This window comes from Nylanderia fulva, unplaced genomic scaffold (genome assembly GCF_048542155.1).
Source record: "Nylanderia fulva isolate GAGA-0341 unplaced genomic scaffold, ASM4854215v1 Scaffold11, whole genome shotgun sequence".
Lineage (NCBI taxonomy): Eukaryota > Metazoa > Arthropoda > Insecta > Hymenoptera > Formicidae > Nylanderia > Nylanderia fulva.
This window is the reverse complement of record NW_028189302.1, coordinates 1239008-1265480: the sequence shown is the minus strand read 5'-3', so window position 1 is coordinate 1265480 and position 26473 is coordinate 1239008. Positions and strand designations below refer to the sequence as shown.

The following is a 26473-nucleotide window of genomic DNA, read 5'->3' as shown; positions in this document are numbered from 1 at the left end:
AAGTCGTCACTGTCGTTCGATAAATTATGGCCTTACTGAAAAAATAAGATTTTGTTCGCACGCGAATCAGTTTCTCGCGTTTTACCGAAACACGTCGAAGATTGTGATATAATTAGAATCCGGCCTTGTTGAATGAAAAAGATAACGCGAGGGAAAAGAATAGCAGCGCAAACAGAATTGAAAGTTGAGCGTTTGAGCAGTATAATTACTGCTATCCTTTTCATGTACAAAAATGATCGCTGTTCAATTCAGCGACAAAAGTTGTTACGTGATCATTTTGTCGTTCAAACAATCGGTTTCAGCGGCTCGTAAAAAGACACCTTTACATAACAAAATATAATCTTATGCCAAAGTGGGAAACTGTGGCCGTGTCTTTAGTTTACATTAATATAAATACCTTAACTTGAGGTACATTCTTAATTATTTTTTAGGCTGTTAGTACTTAAAATTAAAATTAGAGAGTTGAGATTATTAAAATTAAAAATTTAAGTTAAAATTAAAATTATCTTTACATTTAAATTGACATTAAAGTTAACCTCGAGTACAAAATAGCAGCAGTACTCTAGATTATGTTCGAAAATCCGTCTGTCAAAGTTCAGAATTTGTCCAACCAATCAGAGAGCGAGGATTGCTTCGTCCTGATTGGTCCAGCGTTTCACCCTAGGGGAATATAATTCCGAACGCAATCTAAAGTGGAGAGTGCTGTACTCTAGTACACTTTTACATTGTTCGCGGTTGACGTTCGCGCGCTCATCGTGCCGGTCCGCGAACATTGAGTGTAAATACATATTAATTAGTGTCTTACCTCGTTAATTGTCGTATAAAATTATAAATCCGATTGTGTCGCGTGTATTCGACAGATTAATCGCGATCGCGCGCGCGAAATTATTGCCGCTTGTCGACCGCAAAATTCGCGGTGTGAATCTCGCTCAGCGTTCAGCCTCCCGAAAGCACACGTGACCGCGTGACGTCACAGCGACGACTCGAGCCCGCCGAAAGTTATTTGGCGCGCAAATTTCCGAGGGGACCGATCGTGAGAATTACCGCGTGCTTTCGACGCTGAAATTCTCGAGTTTTTCGACGTTCTTGAGTGTATTCTAAGTAGACAATTGCGCGTGTTTGGTCGTACTTTCGCACCGTCGTGTCAAAATATCGTTGAAATATAGTGAAGCGTGTATACATATAGTGGCCAATATTCGGTAATATATCGGTGACTTCTATGAGTGCATCGCGGGGGAAGTCGCCATCGTTGTTCGATAAATGGCCTTATTAAAAAAATTAGATTTTGTTCGCGCGCGAATAAATTCTCGCGTTTTATCGAAAGACGTCGAAGATTGTGATATAATTAAAATTCGGACGTCGTGAACGAAAAAGGTAACGCGAGTGCAAGTGCATTCTTCTACGAGGAGGCCCGAAGTGGCATCGGGCAACTATAGAACAAATATTTTATGGTGAGTAATTTATTTATATTTTTTATTTTATTATTATTATGTTTTTATATTATATATTTATATTATATTTATTTTTTATTAATTTATGTTATTTATATTTTACAGTTTACAATTCCGCTGCTGCTAACAATAAGTATATCGTCTCGGTGAGTCAATTTTTTGGTTGATAAAATTTAATAAAATTTTGTGAAAATCCGCTCCTTTGCTTTACAATATTGCGTGTATATTTTTGTACAATATTAAAATTTTTGCTCTCATTTTGAGGAGCTGATTTTATTTAAAGATTGGATAAGTACGGAGCTCTCCTATATCGTCTCGGTGAGACTCATTAATTTTTTGGTTAATAAAATTTAATAAAATCTTGTGAAAATCCTCTCCTTTACTTTACAATATTGAGTATTTTTGTGCGTAATTAAAATATTTGCTCTCACTTTATGAAAGGGCAAATTTTATTTTTTGAATATTTGGTAAGTACGGAGTTCTTCTCCAGTATTAATTGTTTTTTTGATTAATAAAATTTAATAAAATTTTGTGAAAATCCTCTCCTTTGCTTTACAATATTGAATATTTTTGTGCGTAATTAAAATTTTTGCTCTCACTTTGAAAGGGCGGATTTTATTTTTTTAATATTTGGTAAGTACGGGGTTCTTCTCCAGTATTAATTGTTTTTTTGATTAATACAATTTAATAAAATTTTGTGAAAATCCTCTCCTGCTTTGCTTTACAATATTGTGTATTTTTGTGCAATTATATTTTGTGTAACATTAAAATTTTCGCTCTTACTTTGAGAAGGGCGGATTTTATTTAAATATTGGGTAAGTACGGAGCTCTTCTCCAGTATTAATTGTTTTATTAAAAATAAGGATTAAGTCATGTTGACTGAAGACAATAATGATTATTAAATATATTGATCTTGTCTATTTTAAATACAGCTTATTGACTTTTGTCAAAATTTTTTAATAAAAAGTCTTCAATTTATTATAATATGTGCGTATATGTGTGAAATAATTTATAATTTACATTTCTATATTTATTCTACAAATTTTCTAATCGACGTCTGTATATAATATACATAATCACTTACCTTAATAATATCAATAATTTCTTTAACAAAAGTGAGATATAAAAAAATCATATTTCTTAAAAAAAAAATAATTAATGCAATATAAAATTAAAAAAATGGTTTCAAATTTTTCTCAACATACGTGAATTAATTAATTATATATTCATTCAATACATTAATTATATTAATCAAAAAGTATCAGGACAGCAGAGAGATGATCTATGACCCAGTTTATTATACAATTACAATATCCTTCGCTAATCATACTGTGATAAATAATAATCGTAATAATCGTAGTATATCTAGATAACACGAACTATTTACGATTGATATGATTTTATTTATACACCATTCAACATGCTCTCGCACTTTCTCTCTCTCCCATTTATTCCATTGTCTCTCTTTCTCTTCCACATAAAAGCTCGTTCTTTCATCAAAAGATGAAAAACGATTGCCGCATAGACATGCATTTTTATAGCAAGAAATTTGTCTATTAATTATTACAGTCCGTCGACGGGAAGATTCGCGAATTTTGCGACATTTTTTCGTTCACTTTCTCTCATCTTCCTTTCATTTCCTCTCGCTCTCTTTCTCTCTCTCTCTCAGACGTGCATATAATAGAATCGATAATTCTTAGTACAAAATAGTCAAACGATTTCTCGTTCTCGTTTGAACGGGATTCTGTAATCGTCTCGACGTTTTTTAAGAACTGTCATACCGTGCTCCTCTCGCGTATATTTTAATTAACCCTTATACGATTATGTTATGTGCCTCGTGATAACGTGTTACACACATCGAACGTTATTAAAACCTATATGATAACCCTATGATGTCCTCCACGAGAAGACGTTGAAAAACTGGATACTCTAAACGCGAAGGTAAATAATTGCCAAATCGCGAAAATTTACAATTATCTTTATCATCATTAATCGATGCGATTGTACACACAAAATTATCTAGAAAAATGAGAAGAATTTATAACAATTATCGTAATCTTCTCTGAATATTTTACAGAGGAACAGACTTTATATAATTTATATTATTAAAAATTTTTTTATAATTTATCATAATATTAAAAAAGATTAGATATGTCTATATATTTTTTAAAATTACATTTTAATTAAGTTTTTCTTTTTTTGACATTTAGTACCATCACGAATTTAAAGTATCCAATAGTGTCTTACGTTGAGAATACAAACTCTTCTACGAGTAGTCGACTAATTGGTATACTCGGAGCATTGTAGCTTCGTTTTCTCCTAATTACTGAACATATAGGATCGTCTTAAGCCAATTACTGCGTGGACGGAGATAAAAAGCAGATATAATTCATACAATTCTTCTCGTTTATATTTCTAGTTTTATCAGAGACAGCTTTTTTACGAGTTTGCCAGCAAAGAAATTTGATTGGAAAAAATTATAATTTATGATTGATAATTAATTATCGATGTTGCTAGAAAAAGATCTGAATAATATTAATACAGAATTAAAAATTATTTCATCGATGCATCCTTCTGCTTCTTATCTTCCGTCCAATCGTAAACTGGTTCTTATGCATGTATATGGCGTATCGAGTATTATTTATCCACTACTACAAAGTTGTATATATACAGATAGTATATACACAGATGAGAAGGTGACGGGACGGTAGGAGAGGAATACAGTTTTTTTTTTATTTCTCTATAACGACACCACGCTCGCTAGATAAAGGATAGAAAAATCGCGCGGCGATCGTCGCGGATCAGCAGAAAATAAATATCTCGTTTCGCTTATCAATTAGTTTTTTTTTTTCTACGCAAAAATAGAAATTGAAGGGATCGAAGGGAGCGGAAAAAACTGAAAAACGGTGAAAAAGAACAAATAATGCTGATGTAACTGAAAGCTCTCTAGCATTTTTATTCTCAAATAATAAAAGTTAAAATATAATGAAATAATAATAATAATTAATAATTACTAATAATTATATTAATGAATGTAACTAATTACGGATCATCAAGTAAAAATGCCTAATATGTTCACCTGCGGCGTTATCGCATAAAATATCGAACGCATTTTGTAACATATAAATCGACGAATGATGCCGATGACAAGGAGAGAGGAGTCGTATCTCTCTTTTCTTTCTTTCGCTATAATTATTATTATTCTTATTATCCTGTTAATTATCTACAAGCACTCATGACGGACAAAACCTTCTTTCTTCCCTTCCCTTTCTTCGTTCAACTATTCTCCTCTACCCGATTGCCTTCTTGTCCTCTTTTCGCTCATCGTCGTCCGCCCAACAAATGTTTGCGGCCTTATAGGAACTCTTTTTTTATATATTTGCGTCTCTCTCTCTCGCTCTTTTTCTCTCTTTTTGCGCGCGTGTTTTTGTCGACATTCTCGCTACAGTTTGGTCCACGACTCGGGGAGTTTGGGAAATTTAGAAACGAGATGAAGGGGATGAAATGAGTCGAGAAAGGGGGAATGTATTGCTCAGAGTACATGACCTGACAGTTTGCACAAATTCTCTCGAAAGACGCTCGATCAATTATATTCGTTGAAATAAGGTCGAAAGAAAAATGTAGAATTAAAGTTCACATATATACATATGAAAAATATTGTTACATTAAGAACTATTCTTTTTTTTCTTTGATGTGCAAACATAAATATATATCGGCACAGTGTCGTGCAAATTGTTGGATCGACAGTTCGCGCGCGCTTTTTTTCCTTTTCATTTTTCGGGGGATTTTTACATACAGATATGCAGAAAGTAAAGCATTGATCTTCCTCCGGATACGTAAAAAGTCAATTTACACGACAAGCGACATTAATAACAGTAGCATGTATCTCGTTTGATTACGTAGTAATCTCAATCAACACAGATGACGATGATGATGATGGTTGTATGACATGAGAATAATACATGTTTGCCATTTCTTAACGGAATATCCTATCTTATCCTATTATATGTACAACGTCCGTTTTTTTTACATTTATGTATATATGTATGTATGCATATGTCGATGCACGCACAAGTTTATATATATATATATATATGTATATGTATATGTATATATACGACGATATACTTATGACATTACAATCGTTATATGTATACCACTTACGCAAATTCTGCACGTTGATAATGAAACCTATGTACACACGCGTATGGGTTTGTTTTTTTCTTTTTTTTTTTAGGAATAAGTATACGATCAATATTTTATCACGTTCGTTTTTCTGACCTATATATATAATCTAAAATCATAGCCCTTAATTAATCACCGAGAGTCCACCGGAAAAACGCATCGATCTTGACGAGTGGCGAAAAATCTCTACCTAGCTCACAGAAAAGAAACGTTTATACATCAAAAAATATATATTAAACTACGTTTAAAAGAAAAACATATTTTAAAATACATTACACTATCTTGTTGTATTTTCATAAAAAAAGGAGATTTTCTCTCTTTCTCGCTTAAAATATCGGAAAGACCCGAATCTCCTCTTTTCCTTTCTACTGCATCCCATCTCGATGCACGGATATACATATGCCATTAAAATTCGCATATGTGCATAGTGTAAATAATCGTATATACATTACGTATTACTTAGGTACCGTGTTATCTACAAATATTACTAACTATCGCTCGCACAAGAAATATATGTGTATATTTTCTTCTCGACACAGAAATTATTTCCACGCGCGTCGCGTCGCCTCCGAATAATTATTTTTTTTTATATTTTTTATTTTTTTTTTTTTACGAAATTCTCCCGTTCACATTCATAATACTTGTACAGGCGATACACTTTGGCATGAATTACGTCTTTTTTTTTTATTCGATCGTGATTCGGAGGTCAACAGTCGCGCGTGGATATATTCGCGATTTCTCGGTACAACACTCGGTGGTCTCTCGTGAAAACTCGTGTTATTTATTATATACAGCCCTGTGACACAGATATGTACGATACGATGACAGACACGCCTATGTGTGTATATATATATATATATATATGTATATATATGTACAACTGTATTGTCGGACCTCGCCGCATTTTGCCGTTGAGATGCACCGTAAACCCTGCTTGCACCATCAAATAAAATCATTTTTCAAACTATATTTGATAGAAAGGGGAAATGACTAACGTGATATTCTCCGCAATGCCTACACAACATGATCTTAATTATTATTCAAATATCTTTGTGAATTTCTGATAGCAGATTTCTAAAAAATAATACTTATAATTATGTCGCAAAAAATATCGATTTTTATATAGAACCGATGTATCAGACTATTTGACGACTTCCCAATTACTCTGACAGTGTCGACTTTGATGCATATATTACGAGAAGTGACAAAGATACAAAAGAATGAGACAATCGATGAATAAAAATCGTCAATTGTCGGCTTCCGAGATATAATTGCAGAGATAGGATCTAGTTCAAAACGTATTTATATCTTAACACAATCGGTTCAATTCAATATATAGATATCATTTCATTGAAATCGAATATGGCTTATAAAAAAAAATCGTACCTGTATGTATGTGTTAATATCATTGTAAAAACTTCATACATTCAAGTACGAAACAAATATAATATATAGCAAATGATAATAGTATCAAAACGTAATTGAAAATTGATTAAAAATATATATTCGAATCTTTTATGCTTACTTTAAAACATAATAGCATCTAAGTAAATTTAAAATTGTAAAGAATATATTATATAGTTAATGTGAATTACATAAGTATCCAGTACATACATGTATACACATTGTAGAATTTTACTTAGATGCTGTTACATTTCCGAGTACTCATATAAAAAAGATTCGAATTTAAGAAAGTTTCGATTACATTTTGATGCTATCATGTTTCCAGATTCTAATAAAAGGTTCAAACATGCTGCAAGTATCATCTGTACTACTCAAGTCCATTTCTATATAGCTGAAATATATATATATGTATATATATATATGTATATCAGAGAATAATTCTATAAAAATTATAAAAATTCGTATTTATGGAAAAAGATGTTGACGTAGCACATAATTTGACATAATTTTGCAAATGCAATCAGAAGATAAAAAATGCAGAAATCGTTGAACCTTTTCTATTATTGCCACGATCTATAATATACTAACATCAGTATCTTTCGTTTGAAAAAAACTCGAATACAATTTCCGTTCATAATATATCAGCTCGAGTAGCTTTCAAAGAACAGAATTATAGTTATTCTGTTTAAAAAAAAAATTTGTCAAAGTTATCAAAGAAATAGTAATAATCAATGATCTCTTATAATTGTCTAAGTTTTTTTGGCAGAGATTTGCAATCTTGGATCTGCACACTGATGCATCTTAAAATCGATTGTGTACACTACTTGTGTAAAGAAATAATATAAATGGCTTTCCCCGTTTTCATTAAATGAAATGCTTAACATATGATGTATCAACACGATAAGATATATGCTAAGCATCTAACGGAGAATCGGCCATTTACATATCATGCTTACGTTTTCGCGTTAATTTTTTAAAATTCACGACAGCCTTTAATATGCATCAGTATGCACTAAGTGCATCCAAAAGAATTCACTGCACACTTACGCTAAAAATCACCTTACATCCATTTTCGTGCTTCATTCAAAACGCAGCGTGTCTTCGTATACTTTTTAGTAGATACTTATATAACAATCCCGGGATTACTTAATGACAACATGGATTTTACACATTCTCTCCCTTATTATATATCGCACAACTCTCACTTTCGCACACTTGCATCCTCGTTAACATTCTCGCTTATACACTCAGTCGTTTCCTGCGAAACTGATTACCTATTTCGAATTCTCTTTATGGTTTCTTCGTATGGACTCTTTATACTTCTCGCATTACTACCGAAATTTAACCGATATCACCAAGATCGCGATTATCGATGATTCTCCAGTGTCATCATCGATGACTTGTGACCTCGTCGATTTGAAACACAATCGGTACTTTCATATTCTTTGTGTTCACCGAGATAATTGATTTATTATATTCTCGATTTCTCCTTCGGTCCATTATTCGAATATGAATAAGAACTGAAGAGAGAAATAATGAAGAATAGATTCTCTCACTCGATGTCGAATAAAAGAATAAGAAGGTCCAAAAGGTTATCATTCTCATTACTAATTTTAAAAAATTAGATTATCGGCTAATGATAGAACTCCGGTAAATTGCACAAGCGTCGTTGCTGTTGCTGATGGTGATGATGCTGCTGCTGTTGCGAGTGCTGTTGATGATGATGCTGGTGATAGAGAGCGTCCCCTTGATGGGTCGCTTGCTGGTGTCACTCGTGAGACTTGCTGTTCAGCTGATGGTAGTTGCCACCTGTCGAGACCAAGGCCAGCGGCAAGGGCGAGTTCATAGACGCTGGATGAGGGTGTCCCATACCCGAGGAATGCGTCGTTAGAGCTAAAGGGCTGCCGGACATGGAACTAGCGATAGAGGCGAACACCGAAGGCGCGGGTGACGTCATCGTCGGGCTGCCCATCGCAGCCGTTGGTGGGTTGATTCTCTTCTCCTTTTGCCTTCTGAAACGCAGATTACAACATAAGGTGCTTCTATGAAGAGAATGAAGGCCGAAAATCAGAAATCTATGAAGTCTAATTAACATCTTCAGGGGGAGGTTTACCTGTTGCAGAACCAGACGCGAACCACTTCCTTTTCCATCGCGAGACTATCCGCTAATATAGTTATTTCTTCGGACGTAGGCTTTGGATTTTGAATAAAAGCCTTCTCCAGAGCCACCCTCACGCTGGTCTCTATAGACGTCCTTTTCTTCCGCCGTCTGCCGATTGCTTCCGGTGTCGTAAGTGGATTCGATAGTGAATTGGGATTGTTCAAGGAATTATCGGCGTCCTCCAGCCACTTTTGTAGTAGCGGTTTCAACTTGCACATATTTTTGAAGGAAAGATTCAACGCTTCGAACCTGAAATGCAGAGATTTTATTTCATTTCAACTTGTTCGATTAATTAAAAATTATTTTATTTCTTATTATGTACAAATTATACAAAAATATTATAAATATTATAAATAAATATTTTATTATAAATATTGTATTATTTATATTTTAATTTTTATTATAATATTTATAATATTTTATTATATCTACTAAATATTATAAGTAAATTATTTCTATATATACATATATAAAATTCAACCAATAATCATACGAAAAATCATCAAAAATTGAAAAATTCAGAAATATTCAGAAACGTTCCAAATATTTTTAGAATGTTTACGATTTGTTTAATCGTGATTCAAATGAAGAATATATGTCTCTACCTGGAGATGGTAGTTTGCGAAAAATCGTTGCCGTAGAGTTTGCCCATCGCGAGTCCGACGTCTCCTTGGGTGAAGCCGAGCTTGATCCGCCTCTGCTTGAACGTTTTGGCGAACTGTTCCAGTTCCTCGAGATCCGTCGTCTCCTCCGGTGAAGGTTCTAACTTCACCGGTTTTACTGCTGGCGGTGTGCTAGGTGGTGGTGATCTTTGGGGTAAATTTCGCCCGACCAAACTGCCGCTGTTCTGAAGGGCTTGCTGTTTCTGCAGAGTCTGTAACTGCTGCGCTGCTTGAGCTACCGCCTGTTGGACCTGACAGTATTTTCAGATTCTTATCTCAAAATATAAATTAAAAATATAAAAACGTTCGAAATCAAGTAACTAGGATCTCGCTCGCGAATTATATGCAAATTTTTAAACATGCAAATTAGAGTACGTATCCGAGACTTTTCCTAACATTTAGCACTAACTTATTTAAGTATTCTTAAAGAATTGAACAATTTGCTCTGAAACTTATATAAGACCTAGATATTTAAAAAAATGTCAGTAAAGAGATTTTAATAAAAACTTGTAGCAAAGATATGTTTCTTAAGTGCTATTAAAAATATTTAATACAAGGCCTTAAAATATTACTCTTAAGTCCATTAAAAATTGAATACAGCCTATTTATACATAATTTAATAATAAATGCACAGAGAAAATTTTCTCTTAGAATTTACCTTGAAAATCGGTAATTATGAGACAATATGGTCAGTATTAGAGAAGAATTTTATTAGTTTCTCTGATTAATATTTACACCATAATAAAAAAATATTAATATTTATCACAATAAGAAAGATAGAAAATTCCCTTCATGTGCATTTTTATATGTAAAAAAAATTTACCCAATCTTCAAATTATCAATTACTTCTTGCATTATGAGAGAGAAAATATGCAATTTTTGAAAAACATTTCATAGAGAGGAATTCCTAGATTTTTCACAAAGTAAAAAAAAATCCTAACATTTCCCTGATTTTTCCAGGGAGTAAACATCCTGTATCACTTCTAGAAAAATTTGATTTTCAAGTATAACGTGTTTTTCTCACGGTAAATAATGCTCGGATACGGATTCTGCTTTAGACCGTACCTGCATGGACTGTGAGCGCGGATGACTCGGTCTTGTCGGGTAGCCAGCGCTCTGCAACAGCCCCTGCAAGACGTCGACGACCATTGGTAGAGAATCAACATAATGGTCATCTAATGTTCCGTTTTTACTCGTTTTTAAAGATAATTTTCGCTTCTTTTACGAGTACAAAAAAAAACGTCACAGTTAGACGCTTACGGTCTCAATTTTGCGCCCGTCAGCCTCGAAAAATGAAGACAAATGTCTCGGTGTTTTCGTGCGTTTTGAAAGTTCGAAGGTGGGGGCCGCCACGTGTCGGACTCGTGTATGATGCACCAGGTACGAGTAAAGAAAAAAATGTATGTATGTAATATATAATTCCAAGGGTCGAATCTATCCGATCGATTATCTTCACCCTTTCCTTAGGGACACGGTGCTCGATTATGAGAATGAGGGGCTCGCGTCACGAATCGAAAAAGGGTTCGGAGTTTTGGTCGCGTGTCGCCGGCATACGAGCAGCTAGTTTATGCGAAGACACCCTACGGAAACGCCTCGAGTTGAGCCACGTGCGGGATCAACCGCGACAGGTTATCGTCTAAAACCCCATCCAAGGCGTTTATCTACTTTTAAACAAGACTGATCTTCTCTCCCCCGCGGGATATCTTACAAATATTTATTCACAGAAATATTGACCATTTTACATCATAAACATGACAATTGATAAGGCGAATTTAGTATACATTTTATAAAAATTAATTAAATGAATAAAAATATATATGAAAAATAGAACTCTTATTTTTTTTAATGTAACCGGGATTTTGAAATTAAAAATTATAGTGATATATTTATTATGTTTTACATATAACATTTTTCCAAATTATTCCATTTTATATAATATTTATTTACAAAAATAGAGTATGAAATCATAAATATTAAATAAAATAAAAAAAGCAATAGGTATACACGGAGAGAATTTTCTCTTTGGAAAATCATGGTAATCGTGCGACAATATGGTATTAGAAGAATCTTGTAAGAGTTTCTCTGATTAATATTTACCACAATAAAGATATTAATATGTACATAGTAAATTCTTAGTAAAATTTAATCAGAGAAACTCTTCTAAGATTCTTCCAATATCATATTGTCGCGAGTAAATTCTAAGAGAAAATTCTCTTCGTGTACAATTAAAATTTTCAAACTTATTTATTTATTCTCCCTATCTAATGTGTGTTAAGTGTCATCAAAATTGTCAGGTTCATAGAAAAGTATTTTATTTTCTAAGAGATTAAAAATTATGGGGATATGTACTAATTCCATTTACACAAGAATAATTCCAAAAATTGCGCAATTATTCGGATTAGAAAAAAAAAAAAAAAATTGAAATTCCCTCTGTGATCAGAGCCGAAAAAGGGTGATCTCCGAATGAAGAAATGAAACGTCTGTTGCGGCAGATAAGCCACAAAGGCCCTCACGTGGCTCGCACACGTAACCCGCCCGCGAAGGGGTTGGATGATGCAGGTTGTACTCTCGGAACGGTTCCCCGATCGAAGAAGGAAGAAGAAGGTCGTGTGCCCTTTCTTAATGCTCCGCGTGAACAAAAAAGGAAAAAGAAGAGAAGCGAAACGCGCGGAGAGAGAATCCTCCCATCGGCTTAGGCGAAGAAGAAGCGGGACGAGAAAAAGGAAACATCCTGGCCACGTGTGAGGTAACAAAAGGCACCCTGTGGCAAGGTGCCGAAGGGCCCCACCTTGTGGCACCGTGCGGTATCTTCCAAAGGCGAAGGAAGGGAGCAAGAGAAGGCCTCTAGGACCCAGAATCGGGGCCCTACGCGCAAATATGCGTCTACATGTGCGCGCACAATAAATGTATAATACATGAAGAACGCGGCTGCCCATTAAGCGCGAACTAAGGAGAGCTCAGAAGTCGTTTTGTTGATTTTTCCCGGAGACTATATAGTTGCACGCGCACGTCGTGACGGATTTTTCTATAGGCATTTTTTTTCCCGTAAATGCAGAGCTCGATCCATTCAAATTGTTCGCGAGAGGGGCTGCGTATGGATCGAGAAGGGGAAGAGAGCATCCAGGAAGCAGGATCGTTTTTCAACGTATCCCCGGATATCGTGGATCGATTCCCTCCTTCTTCTTCTTCTGTCGATTCGAAAGATCCGACGAACAAATAGGAAGAAAATCGTGAAACGCTCTTTTCATCCGAGAAATGCGTGTTGCGAGAGACGACTGATAAATATGTCGCTTCTTTTTCGGCAAGCGCATTTTAAAGGCACGCTCGAGAAATGTGATATTTATCGAGGAACATCGGGAAATCTCCTTTGTACGCTTTTTCCGGGGATGTCTTCAATTATTATCAGTTTTCCAAGTTTTCTTGTGTCGTCCATGTTTTATATTCCAATGATACATTAAGTATTCTAAATCTTCGTATCCGATTTTCGATTAAGAATATTCTTGGAGAAATGTTTTTGCGACAAACAACATGATTTATTTTCATAAAATTTTCATTTTATTTTTATCTATAGAAGACCACGTAAGATCTTATTATAATATCGTGGAAGCTTCAACTCGAAAATCCGCCGGGATGACTTACTCTCAGAAAGAGACTTTAATGCGGCGTAATGAAGCGCGAAGCGCAGAGTCTCGATGCGGTTGTAAGTTGGCGCTTTTGCATCGGCCTAAACGGAGAGGCATCAGCATCCCCCGGGTCTCCTTTGTGCCGCGGCTATCTTGACGTCGGAATCGCGAGAGAATGCCGTCCGCGAAAGAATAAGACGTTCACTCTCGCCGAATCTGCGCCGATCAGATAGCAGGACTCGGGACCGAATTGTCGCTGCTTCTCGACAAGCTCAGTTCCAATTCGGCTCCGACAATATCGTAATGCGCGATTCAAACGGATAAGATAACTCGACGCAGACCCCTTCCGAAAATTCTGATTTCGATGAAACTTTACACGCGCTTGTAGGAATTTTTTTTTATAAAGGAAATTGTTTTTTTAATTATTTTTTAAAAAATATTATTAAACAGAGGTGTTCTTGTCATAAAATATTTTTTGATAGCTCAAATAATTCTTTCATTCCTACACAGAGAGAATTTTCTCTTAGAATTTACCCTGAAAATCATGGTAATCGTGCGACAATATGGTATTGGAAGAATCTTAGAGTTTCTCTGATTAATATTTTTATTGTGATAAATATAAATCAGAGAAACTCTTATAAGATTCTTCCAATTGTCGTACGATTACCATGCATTTTCAGGGTAAATTCTAAGAGAAAAAAATTCTCTCCGTGTACAATTAAAATGTCTAAATTGATTTGTTTATTCTCCCTATCTAATGTGTGTTAAATGTCCATCAAAATTGTCAGGTTCTCTTGCTAGTCGTATCGATAGTTATATTCATGTAAAGAATATGATATAAAAGAGCCTCTTGTCTATCCCCCTCATCTAACTCTATAAAAAAAGGAAGGGCTTCATAAACTGACCTGATTCTGTAGAAAGAGCTGCGCAGGAAGCTGCCCCGGATTGGTTTGAAACATGGCGAGTTGCTGCAGCAGCGTCTGTTGCTGCTGCTGCAGCGTCGAAGCGAACGCTTGGATATCTTGACTTCTCAATGTCCCGAGAGAGCCGTGCATCAGCAATTGCTGGCCGACCAATTGAGCGGCCAGTGCCGCCTGCGAGTTACTGCTGTTCTGCTGGCTGGACGCGTGTTGTTGCTGCGCTTGCTGATGGTTGCCCGTAAGCTGGCTGCTCACTACAGAACTCGGGGGAGACGCGCTGCCGCTGGTACCGCTACTGCTGTTCCGTTGCGAGACATCCGTGACCTAAAACAACATCGCATCCAATTTGCATTTCAATCAATCACCCTTACGTATTATTAAATTCGTTAAGGGAAAAAATTTATTATACATTTTTTATATAATTATTAACCCTTAACTGGTATCGTGGGAGACCCCAACATAAAATACTTTCTCAATAGTGGGATATTAGATTTTTATGGTTATTTGATTAAATGAAACAATACACTCTTCCAACGACATCAATCAATCATATCAGTCATTTATTAATGTGTTGTTAATTACATAACTTTTCTAAAATCGCTGTAAGAAAATTAACATTAGTTTTTACACCTCTTGGGTCATTTTTGATCTCACCATACTAATTAAGGGTTAATAATATTTACAATTATAATTAATATTGAAATATACACTTAGAATTTTTATTATAAATAATTAAAAATTTTATTACAAATTAAATTCAAGTAAATTATTTAATAATTATAATGATTATAACTCTTATTATAAATAAATTATAAATTTTATAATTTATTTAAAATGAGGTATATATTTATAATTATAATTTGATTTATAAAATTTATTTAAAATAACATTATTTATAATTAGAATGGATATTAATATTTCAAGACCACTTTTATTATTAACTCTAAAAAGATATATGTTCCAATATTAAAGTTAAAGAAATGAGTCTTTACGATTAGAGAGATGATATGTTGATGACTCTTAGTGTTCTATGATCGAATGGTTTATCGCTTGAAATTATCAAGTGAGACTTCCTCCTGAAATGCGGGCTTCGGACTTTTCACACTGTAACGTAGGGCCGAGAACACGCGAAGAGGGCAATCCTCCCTAATATTACAGAGTAAATTCGCCGTCGAACAAAGCCGTGTTTACACTCGGCCAGGTCAGGATATTGGTCACTACGGTCCATCCTGCGCTCTTTTGTGTTTTATAAAACCTACTCTCCCTACGTGTCGTTGTCCCTTCTTGTCGTTCATCTCGCTAGTGGCTTCCTTTATTTATTTGTCAAATATTGATCGCGAGTGCTTTTTTACGCCCGTCAAGAGAGAGAGAGAGAGAGATAGAGAGAGAAAAAGCATCCCGTAAGAAAAAAATCGAAGACATGACCGGGACGTTCCTCCCGAAAGAAAGCATTCACCGGATATTACGCTTGCAAATAAGATTGGTACCGTTCTCGAGAGATACATTTAAGCAACGCACACAGGCCAAGTATGATAATACATCATATGACAAAGCAAGATTTCGTCAAAGAAGTAGAGAAAATACCATTCATGTTGAATCATTGACAAAATCATTTTTATGAACGTTATTGACGAGTTACAAAGTGCAAGAAAACATTTAATTATCGATAACGACCGAATAAATAAAATGCACAATTTTAGAACTAATTTAAAAAAAAATTTTCTATAGACAGGAGTACATAAAATATAATTTATTTAAAAAAATATTTTGTAGTAAAAATTGTTTTTGCCTCTATGCAAAAATTGCATTAAAAATTAAATATATTTTTAACATTTGCAAAAAATTATATCTAAAAAATTTGGTACTCTTAAAGCGAGATGTTGCTGCAACGCAAAACTGTCTATTATTAAAATACGTTATTTTCTGATTTATAACAGTGACGATTATTTATTTGGTCGCAAAAATTCCTTATTAATTTTGAGAGCGTATATTATACATATATCGAACGTCGACCGAGATATTAATAGAATTGTTGACACGAGCCTCGAGACCGAGAAGAAGCAACTAATTTCGCGCGTATTATCTAAACAGCTGTATTCTCGCGCACGCAAGATGACGTGCAAATTATTTATGAATTATACTCGTAAACATTTTGCCCGTGGCACTAAAAGCCGCGCCTCTTTTCATCACTCTTGCGCGTTTCCTGATAATAATCATTAACATGCAGTATGACTACATAACAGTGTTTCTATAAACACTGAGTCTTCTAATAATAAATGAATTATTATTTACACCAAATATTAAATAATGTCGCGCACAATTTTGAAAATCAAACAAAACCTCAAGGTTCTCGTAAAATAAAATTGACTGAAATATTTGATACCTATATATATAAAATAAAATAAAATGAGACAATTTACCAAGTTGAGGGCCTCCTTGTCCGAGTCCATAGAATCGTTATCGAAGTGCGCTTCGGTGGCATCGTGGATGTCACTCGCGATACTCCTGTCATCGCCGCTGAGTTCCGGGCCGTCAACATCGCCGTGTAAATCTGCATCTGTAACAAGCAAACAAGACAGGTTTCATGAAAAATAATCCCAATAAACGTTCTCAATAAAAAAATATATATCTTATGAACAGATTCGGGGGGATCTATAAATATTTATACATCGACCGTTTTCAGATATTTAGAATTTATATTTTTTTAATGTATATTAAAAAATATATTATATATCTTATATTTTTTTATATATCTTATATTATATATAATTATATTATATAATTATATTATATATATCTTATATATAATATAAGATATATATATATATATATTATATATATATATATATATATATATATATATATATTATATATCTTATATTATATATCTTATATTATATATAAGAGAGATATATATATATATATATATATATATATATATTATATATTATATATATATTATATATTATTCCGGTATTATTAGATATAAATATATATAATATATTATATATTATATATAAGATATATAACATATATTAAAAAATATATTATATATTTATATATTATATTTGAATATTTTGACGCGTCCTCTCGAGCTTCATCGAACTGATGAGAAAAGAATCGTACAGTCGTTGTTATTCTGCGCCCTGTATTTCCGATGATGATGGTAACGCGTCGGGGTGATAGTCGGGGTGCTGGTGGCATGAAGACGCATGTCCGCGAAGATCATTCTGGGCTCCTCCAGGAACACCATCATAGCTTCGGCCCGTCCGTTCGCCGTCCCTACATCGGGACAACAACGGTGTCTTTCGAGGTCCAGCACGACGATCGGCTCGTCCTCGCGCGATCCCAGGTCGATCTATCGATCGGCGCGATCTCATCCCGCCTCGGAAGACATCGGGACGGAAGAAGGGATCCGCGCACTTCCGAAAAGGGTCCCTCACCTTTATCAACGTTCACGCGGGAGACTCGGATTCGATTTTAATTGAAATCGCGCCTCATCAATATTTAGATTCCCTCGACTGCGCGCGATATCTAGGGCTGAAAGGTCACTTTCGCGGCGGCGGTCTTCGTCGGCGGACCGATACGGAGCGAATGTCAGCGTGACGCAACGAAACGCGCCGCTAAGGGCGCATCAACCCTCCCCTCCACCACGTGGCCCGAGCGGGCCCCCGGGATTGGTCGGGCGTATCAGTTACGTCGAACCGATTGGTTAGACGGCGTAGGAACCCTTTTGCCCTTTCGGCGTGCCCTCTCCTCCTCACTCGATCGCGGCAACCCTTCGCGAGCATCCATCATCGTATCTTGTGACTGCTCTCCCTCTCGCCACCCCTTTCACTCTTTCTATCCTTCGTTGCTCGCTCGTGCTCCGCTCGTTCGGGGGATAATGGCACGGAACCGATACGCAGAAAGCGGGCCGCGATTGGTCCATGTGATTTTTAATAAATATTTCGATACGCTACTTTCAAAGGGATTTATGGCGCCCGAACGTATGTCGCGCATGCTCGGTTCAAAATGAACGCGGACATTTTTTTTATAAATTGTAATATATTGCGTTGTAGTCTTCTAGGGTGTGTATATGTGTAGAAAAATGTTCGAATGTTGAAGTGTTTTGGAAGAAATCAGAACGATATTTTTAGATTCGTGTATAAGAAATATATACTTTTTAATATTAGATATTTTCTTGGGAATTGATTTTTCCTTAGCAAAACCATCGAGGTATCGATCATTTTTAAATTTCGACTTTTCGACTTTCGAGAACAATACTTTTGACACGCTGAAAAAAAATTAAATTAATAAATATTTATTTCAATACTGCCTAATAAATCATATTTATTCGAAACAATATTATTAGTTTCAAATAAATGATTTATTAGGCAGTATTCAGTGCAATTAAAATTACATTCTTCAAAATAATCTTGAAATTCAAATTACAAAGATGTAAAACGTAATTAAATGAAATAAACTTGCCTCAATAATTCAGTTCTTCTTCCAAAAATAAAATAATTTTATTCTTTCCGAATAATTTAATTCAATTATTTTTCAAGTAAAATATAATTATTATATACTCTATATAATAAAATAGTAAAATAAAATTTAAAAATACTCGCTCAACTATAGAATCTCTTAAATACCACCCTACAGCAAAAACGCAAGAACACGTAAACTAAAGCGAGCAATCAGCCGCGACTAAAGACACAAGAAGAAGCTGTTTCTTCGCATTCTTGTGGGAAATTCGAAAACCGCGGAAGGGCCAAGTTGGGGAGAAAGGAAGGGGGACGAGGGTCAGTGATGCCAAAAAGTGGAAGTCGCTTAGCCATTTGGAGCCGCTTCTCTCTCTCTCTCTCTCTCGCTTTTCCCATCGACTCTCGATTCCGGGGGATAAAAGCAAGCCGAGAAGAGAAGAGAAGAGAAACCGAAAATGTGTGGAGATAAACGTTCGCGCGAGAGAGCCTCATAAAAAACGCGCTTGCCGCGGGCGCAGGTGGGGCATCTGATGCCCCAGGAACGATCGTTATTGGGATGTGTGTTAGGAGACGCAGGAGGAGGAATTCAAAATCCTGTGAATCCTGCGCACGTTCGTTTTTTCGTCCATCTCCCTCTCTTTCTCCGACGACGGTTTACCTGACACAACGTGGCAGGAATCCCCAGAAATCGTAAAAAAAAGAGGCGAAAAAAAGATGCAACAGGTCAGGTAGGATAGGCCTCCAGAAACTGACGGCTGGAATCCCTATAAAATTTCGCTCCGCTCGGCTACGTCCTCCTTTCCCGGAGGAGAGCCTTATGTCCTGGACCCTTCTTCTTCCTTCTCTGCATCATCGGGATATACCTATATTTGCGGCAGGTACATGCGCGGCTCTCACACGCGGCTTCTTTCCCTTTTCATCCACGAATTTGCATCGTCCCTCCCTCTTTTTCATCGAAAATTACGCTTTTTTCCGTGAGAATCTGCGGCCCCTCGTCGCGAAAGACAACGTTGCTGGAGGGGGATGGAAGAAGGGGGTCTGAGGGATTTTTGGGGCGATTTTTACCGGTTTTCTCTCGACTTTACCCTTGCGCTCCTTTGTTACTCGTCTTTTCTCCTTTCCTCGAAGCGGTACAGACGTTAAAGATGGCGGCGCCAAATATTCAACCAGGTGCGATGTCTTTGATAACGGAAAGGAGGAGAGAGAGAGAGAGTGATTCGCGAACGAAACTACCCCCGATTGATTTTTATTTCCTTTTTTTCCGTATGTGCACATATGTGCAGACAATTACACACAGAGACAGGAGAAGCGACGGTTTCTCAGCTTTACTTTTTTCCTTCTAGCAAGTAACCGACGCTCTTCTGTCGGCGAATCAGAAGCGATGATTTCAAAAACGAGTCTCAACGGATAGTCATGCGACAGAGATTCTTTTTTTAACGTAAAGTTGCCTCCCCATTCGGTAGCGTCAGAAAAGAATAGATTTTCCAGGCAAAAAAAGCGTACTCTCTAAATTTCTTGGAGTGAAATTCGAACAATCTCATTCCAAAAGAGCGAGATTCCACTCTTTTGGAGTAAAATTCCAAAAAGAGAGAAATTTACTCCAAAAGAGTGAGATCCCACTATTTTGGAGTAAAATTCCACTCTTTTGGAATGAGATTGTTCAGTTCTCACTCCAAGAAATTTGGAGAGTACATTTTGTAAAAAGACGCAAGAAGAGGAAGCTAAAAAATGCACTTTCTTATTTCTTCACAATCCTATTCCTTTGAAGAACCAAGAGATAAATTATACAACCAAAAGAAGCTTCGCTAAATAGTTCCAAAATATATCGGCTAGGATCCCATATACGCATGAAGAATCCGCTGGTGAAAGGAGCACTCACATTAAGAGCCTCGATCTCGATATCGGGAAAGAATGTCGATCATCATCCGGAAGATCGTTATCTCCCTCGGATCCCTCATCCCCTTTTGTGTCCCGCATCTGCATACACACATACACACTCCATTGTGGGGCACCCAATGCAATTTCGGGTCCATTCAAGTCCGTTTAGCGCTTCGCGCGAGTGTGACACGTCTATCCATCACCCACGCATACATGAAGAGTCGCATCCAAGATGCGTGCATGCACCCACTGATGGAATGGGGAAGTGGGGCTGGAAATGCAGCTGGAGATGCAACCTCCAGAGATCCGTGATGTGTCTGTTGCGCGTATATGTATGTATAGACGTGCCGGTCTCTCTCTCTCTCTCTTTCCGCCTCCTTCTACTCCTCCTTCCAGCGAAGGTCGAGGATGCGAGGCCGCGGCGGCGACCTTCGCCTTCTCCCCCTTCAAGAAACGGATGGTCCTCTCTTCCTCGCGTGACCCAACCAAGACGCTACGTACGTGGCCGACGACCCCCCGAGCACGACCAACTATTTTCGGGATTAGGTGAGTGAGTCACGTCCGTCAGGTGATAAAACGGAACAATGGCGCACCTGAAGGGCCGAGGATTTTTTCGTCGGACGCGCTTTTTTTTTTCTTCTATTTTTTGGGGTCAAAACTACCTTGCTCTATTTGCGATTTCGATCTGATAACAGGGAGGATTTTTTGATCGTGGCGATTTACCCATATATGTTTATACTTTTTATACTTATATTTTTTATTTATAGTATATTAATTTATAGTATATTAGTTATAAGTATATAAATATACTTATATTTTGCCAAGTTTATATTTTTTATATTTTTTATATTTATTATTTATATATACACACACATATATATATATATATATATATATATATATATGTGTATATATAAATAATAAATATAAAAAATATAAAAAATAAACATATATATATATATATGTGTATATATAAATAATAAATATAAAAAATATAAAAAATATAAACTTGGCAAAATATAAGTATATTTATATACTTATAACTAATATACTATAAATTAATATACTATAAATAAAAAATATAAGTATAAAAAATATAAATATAAAAATATAAATATATATGGGTAAATCGCCATGATCAAAAAATCCATAAATATAAATATATATATATATATATATATATATTTATATTTATGGATGCGGAAAATTAATTTAAATGGGATTGATAAATAAATAACACTTATTGGGCCCAGAAAAAGAAAATTAGAGGAGAAAGAGAGAATGAGCTATATTTAGACCGAAATTTAATTAAGAAAATAGAAACATTGCGAATATACTTTAATGAAGATAATTTCTACTGGAACATATCTCTTTTTCGCATTGTTAGGTCTCAATGTAATATCCTTTTTCCTAGCTCGTCTAAATTACAATACGAGAAACAAAGTAACACACACACTTGCACAATAGTATTCTTTGATATCCAAACAAAAGTGTCTGAATTATGCACCGCCTCATAAATATTGCAGTCACATAATAAGCGAAAGTTGCCACAATTATAATACATTACAAATTAAAAGGAAATGAAAAAAATCTAAAGATGCAAGTCGCATAAATTATGCCTGGTGAAATCAGAATATCTTTATAAATTCAGGATCCAGTAGACGTGATTCCTAACATAAGATTGTTGCTAATTAATGCTGATACTTTTATTTATAATAGCAAAATTAATATCAATCTTCTTAGAATTTTCTTAGAATTTTTTTTATTACATTGAAAAAATATTGTTAACATGACTAAACGTTTCAATTAAATTACTTCTTTGTTAATTGAACATATATAATAACATAATGCTACGTAAATCGGAGCATAAAATTTGGATAAAATAAATTATCGTTTTAATTGTTGAAACTAATGAAAAAATGTTGCCGGTAAAACTACAGAATTCGTCGAAAACTATAAAATTTTATAGTTTTCGACGAATTCTATAGTTCTGCAACATTTTTTCATTAATTAATTAGTTTAATTAATTTTATAGTTATGTAGCATAGTTTTGACCATAGGTTGCCACTAAATAAATATTTAACCCAAAAAACTCGTATTTAAAAATAATTTTATATGTTTAATAAAATAATATTTAGTCGAAAGGTTTAGCCACAAGTTAACAATTTTTTTTCACTGTATTTTTCTCATGTCAAAAAAATAAAGAAAAAAATTAAAATCAAAATTAAATTTGAAATTAAAGTTCTGTTTCTCCTTTCACAGATTGCATTCGTTCAAATTGAAACAAATAAATATTTATTTGTCTCTTGAAAAGGATTTTCTTATATCAAATAAATATTTATTTCTATTTGAACGTATTGAACGAAATATTTGTTAATTTATCGAACTTCCTTTTCAGGGTAAAATTAGCAACGCTATAACATATCGATTCCAGCATGATGTCACATGATTTTAGCCGAACAGTAGCCTACGCATTTTCATCTAAATTGACGGACTCGGCGGATGAATAGCAACACAGACTGCCTTCTCCTCGCGACCGAGGAATCGTTATGAAAAAGTTCCATTTTCTGGATGAATTCTGGCTACACAGCAACCAGAATCTCTTCCCTAAACGACGGCCTCTCTCTCTCTCTCTCTGTCGCGCTCCCTCTCGTTCTCCGCTTCGGGGTGTTTTTGTTCGCCAAGAGGCGAGAATAGCCACCGGCGACGAAAGGGCGTGCTTGCCCTTTCCGCGCGATCTACATAAAATATCGATTTTCGAAGCGGCCGAGAAAAATATATCGACGAGTCACGCGGGGCCCGATGGATGATGAATCCTGTCCTCTCCCGCTGGAAACCGGCCCTTCTCACTTTAACGCGGACCGCATCACAAAGAGAAATCGTTATTTTCACGGCTCGGTCCGATTTCGCGGTTGCGTGCCGCGTTCGGAATCCTCTTTTTTATCTCTCTTTCTCTCGCACTCGGGTCAATCTGCCCCCGCGAGCTCGCGAGCCCTTCTTTTATTTTTTTCTCTCGGTGCTCTTAATCGCTCGATTTTATTTATTAACCGATCGATTTTTTTTTATTTTTATTCTTTTTTTTATATTTTTTTGCGACAAACTAATGTGAAATCGTAGGCAAATTAGATCGTTGCACCTTTCTTTTAATCATAACTGATTATCTTAATTGAGTGAAGAATTACAAGCGTCATTAAATATCGCATTGTTAGGATTCATTGTCTTTCTGAAATCTGGGAACTCTCTCTCCCTGATTGTTTCAATGTTCGTGATGGCAGGTGTAATTATATATATTTCTGTTTCTTAGAAATTAAGAAATTGCTACATGTAGGATCATAAACTATTAGACTTCGATTTTCCTTTAATACAAAATATAAATGCTATAAATTAAGTTTTTATTTTTCTCTCAATTTTCGGACAAATTTAAAAAATAAAACGGAAAATATTTCATTTTCTAAAAATTTGTCTGAAATATTTTTTAGCCATACCTAGTTTAACGGAGAATGTTAGAGTTGAAAAATATTAGCTGTCATAGCTAAAATTTAGCTATGGTAGCTAATTCTTTTTTTTCCGTGCTAGCTAAGCTTTTATTTTTTTTCAAATTCCAGATAAAGTAAAAAAATTAAATAGTTCATTTTTTTTTAATTTGTCTGAACTTGAAAAAAAATAAAAGCTTAATTTTTATCTCCCTCTTAATTTTCGACAAAGAATCATCTCCTAAAATTGTTCACACTTATTTAGAGATACCCTTTATAATATACATATATATATATATATATATATATATATATATATTTTAATATATATATATATATATATATATATTTTAATATATATATATATATATATATTTTAATATATATATATATATATATATATATATTTTAATAATCTAAAATCTATTAATAATGAACACAATTTCTGACACATCATGTCCCAATTTTTCTCGGCACGCTGCGAATGTTGCGATCACTTTCGCGCGTTCTCGAGACGACTTGGACGAGTTCCTGACATCGTTATAGACTCCCTTGCTCCCGATTTACTCGCGTTTTTCTCAGCGAGAGAGACGCACCCCTCTAAGATGGCAGATCGCATTAGAGCCGGGGTTCCTCTCTCGGCCCGTTCTTCTTTCTCGTTCGTGTAGCAACGCGACCGAATGTCTAAGCAGCATCTGCCCTGCGCGCCGTTTCTTCGTCGCCATTCTTACGTAAGGCGACGACAATACACAAACCCGGCCCGGCTTGTACGGGGGAGGAATTCCCGGACTATTATTCCCGAGGTATATGCACCGCCTGTCAACCGACTTACGATTTTATTAGGGCCTTACGTCATTCGATTATGCTTGGCCGGGCCCCGATTTTCATTCAGAGCGACGGCAGTCTCGGGAAAAATGTCCGATCGGATTCGATATCGCTTTCTCAAAACGTCGTTATGCTGAACATTTTTACACGGGGAGATTTGGCATTAATTCGTGGAAAAATATGGCTAAGGTGCGATATATTATAACTTGCAGATTCCTTGGAAAAGAGAGAGTGTCGAATAATGTAATGGACGAATTTCTCAGAATTTTTTTTATATATGTATACACGCTTTCTTGATTTAGTTCAAGATTATATTCTCGTAAATTATAACAAAATTAAAATTCCTTAGATTTTTTCCTACAACTATAATTGCAATATATTGTATAATGAAAAAAATACCAATAAAAATTATATTTTCGCAAATTATAAAAAAAGATAAAAATTTCTCAGAATTTTTCTACATATACACTCTCTCTTGATTCATTTCAAGATTATATTCTCATAAATTATCCTGATAAATTATAAAAAAATTTTTCCTACAACTATAATTGCAATATATTGCAAATATAATTAAAAAAAAAAAAAAAAATAACGATATCGAATAATGTGTAATAGGCGAATTAACATTTTCTCAAGATATATAAAAATTATATTTTCGCGAATGATAAAAAAAATAAAAATTTCTCAGATTTCTCTCATACATATAAACGATTGTAGTTGCAGTAGAGTGTTCCTGGAGTGCTCTCTCAAGCAAACTTGATCTGTAAGAACCATTTGTCGAGAGACTACGGAGTCGCACAAGTATTGTCCGGATGCTGGGTGTCGGGAATCGCGGCAGTTACCGCGACGAGGCTGTAGAAGCTAGGACGACGAACGGGAGAAGCGTATCAAAGGGAAAAGGGTGGGTACCAAAAGGGGATAGATAGCAGAGCCAATGGAATAACAGTGTTTCGTCTGGCGTGTGTTTTGAACCCGGCGGCTCGAGGCAAAGGGTGACGATGAGAGAGAGAGAGAGAGAAGGGGTGGACTGGTTTTTCGAGCGCAGTTTGTGTGTGGGGTGAGTCTAAAACCGTTAGGTTGGTCGCGTGCTATCGGAGGCACGTGGCCATCCTCCTCCTTCCACCCCTTTTCGACCCGTGTCTCTTCTTTTTTTTCACGCACGCGCGACAAGATGCACCAACTCCATCGGAGAACCGAGATTAAAAACGCGAAACGTACGATTCGCTGCTCAAATTTTAGGATGATTCTTTGTCGAAAATTAAGGGAGGTTTCTTATACAAATATATATTTTATATCCTTCTCTGAGGAGTTATTTAAAAATTTTTTAAATCAAAAAATATCCACCAAGTTTCATTTTTTTAATTTGCCTGAAATTTGAGGAAAAAATTATTGTACGAAGTGTATCTAAATAAGTGCGGAAAATTT

The 26473-nt window shown here is 35.3% G+C and overlaps 1 protein-coding gene across 7 annotated transcripts in view; it reads right to left on the bottom strand.

The window, feature by feature from the left end:
- Positions 1–4378: 4378 nt before the first annotated feature.
- LOC114945581 (uncharacterized) overlaps positions 4379–26473 on the bottom strand; it is a 210697-nt gene continuing 188602 nt past the window's right edge. For 2 of the 7 annotated variants that reach the window (XM_085486163.1, XM_029321848.2), the window contains 6 exons: positions 16827–16963; positions 14392–14730; positions 10929–10991; positions 9807–10114; positions 9154–9450; positions 4379–9082 (listed from right to left, as the gene is read on the bottom strand). In XM_085486163.1, the coding sequence (XP_085342289.1) occupies positions 8809–9082; positions 9154–9450; positions 9807–10114; positions 10929–10991; positions 14392–14730; positions 16827–16963 (1418 nt within the window). In that variant the 3' untranslated portion in view covers positions 4379–8808. The remainder of the gene's footprint in view (positions 9083–9153; positions 9451–9806; positions 10115–10928; positions 10992–14391; positions 14731–16826; positions 16964–26473) is intronic. The other 5 variants (XM_085486167.1, XM_029321840.2, XM_029321864.2 and 2 more) reach the window with 5 other exon arrangements.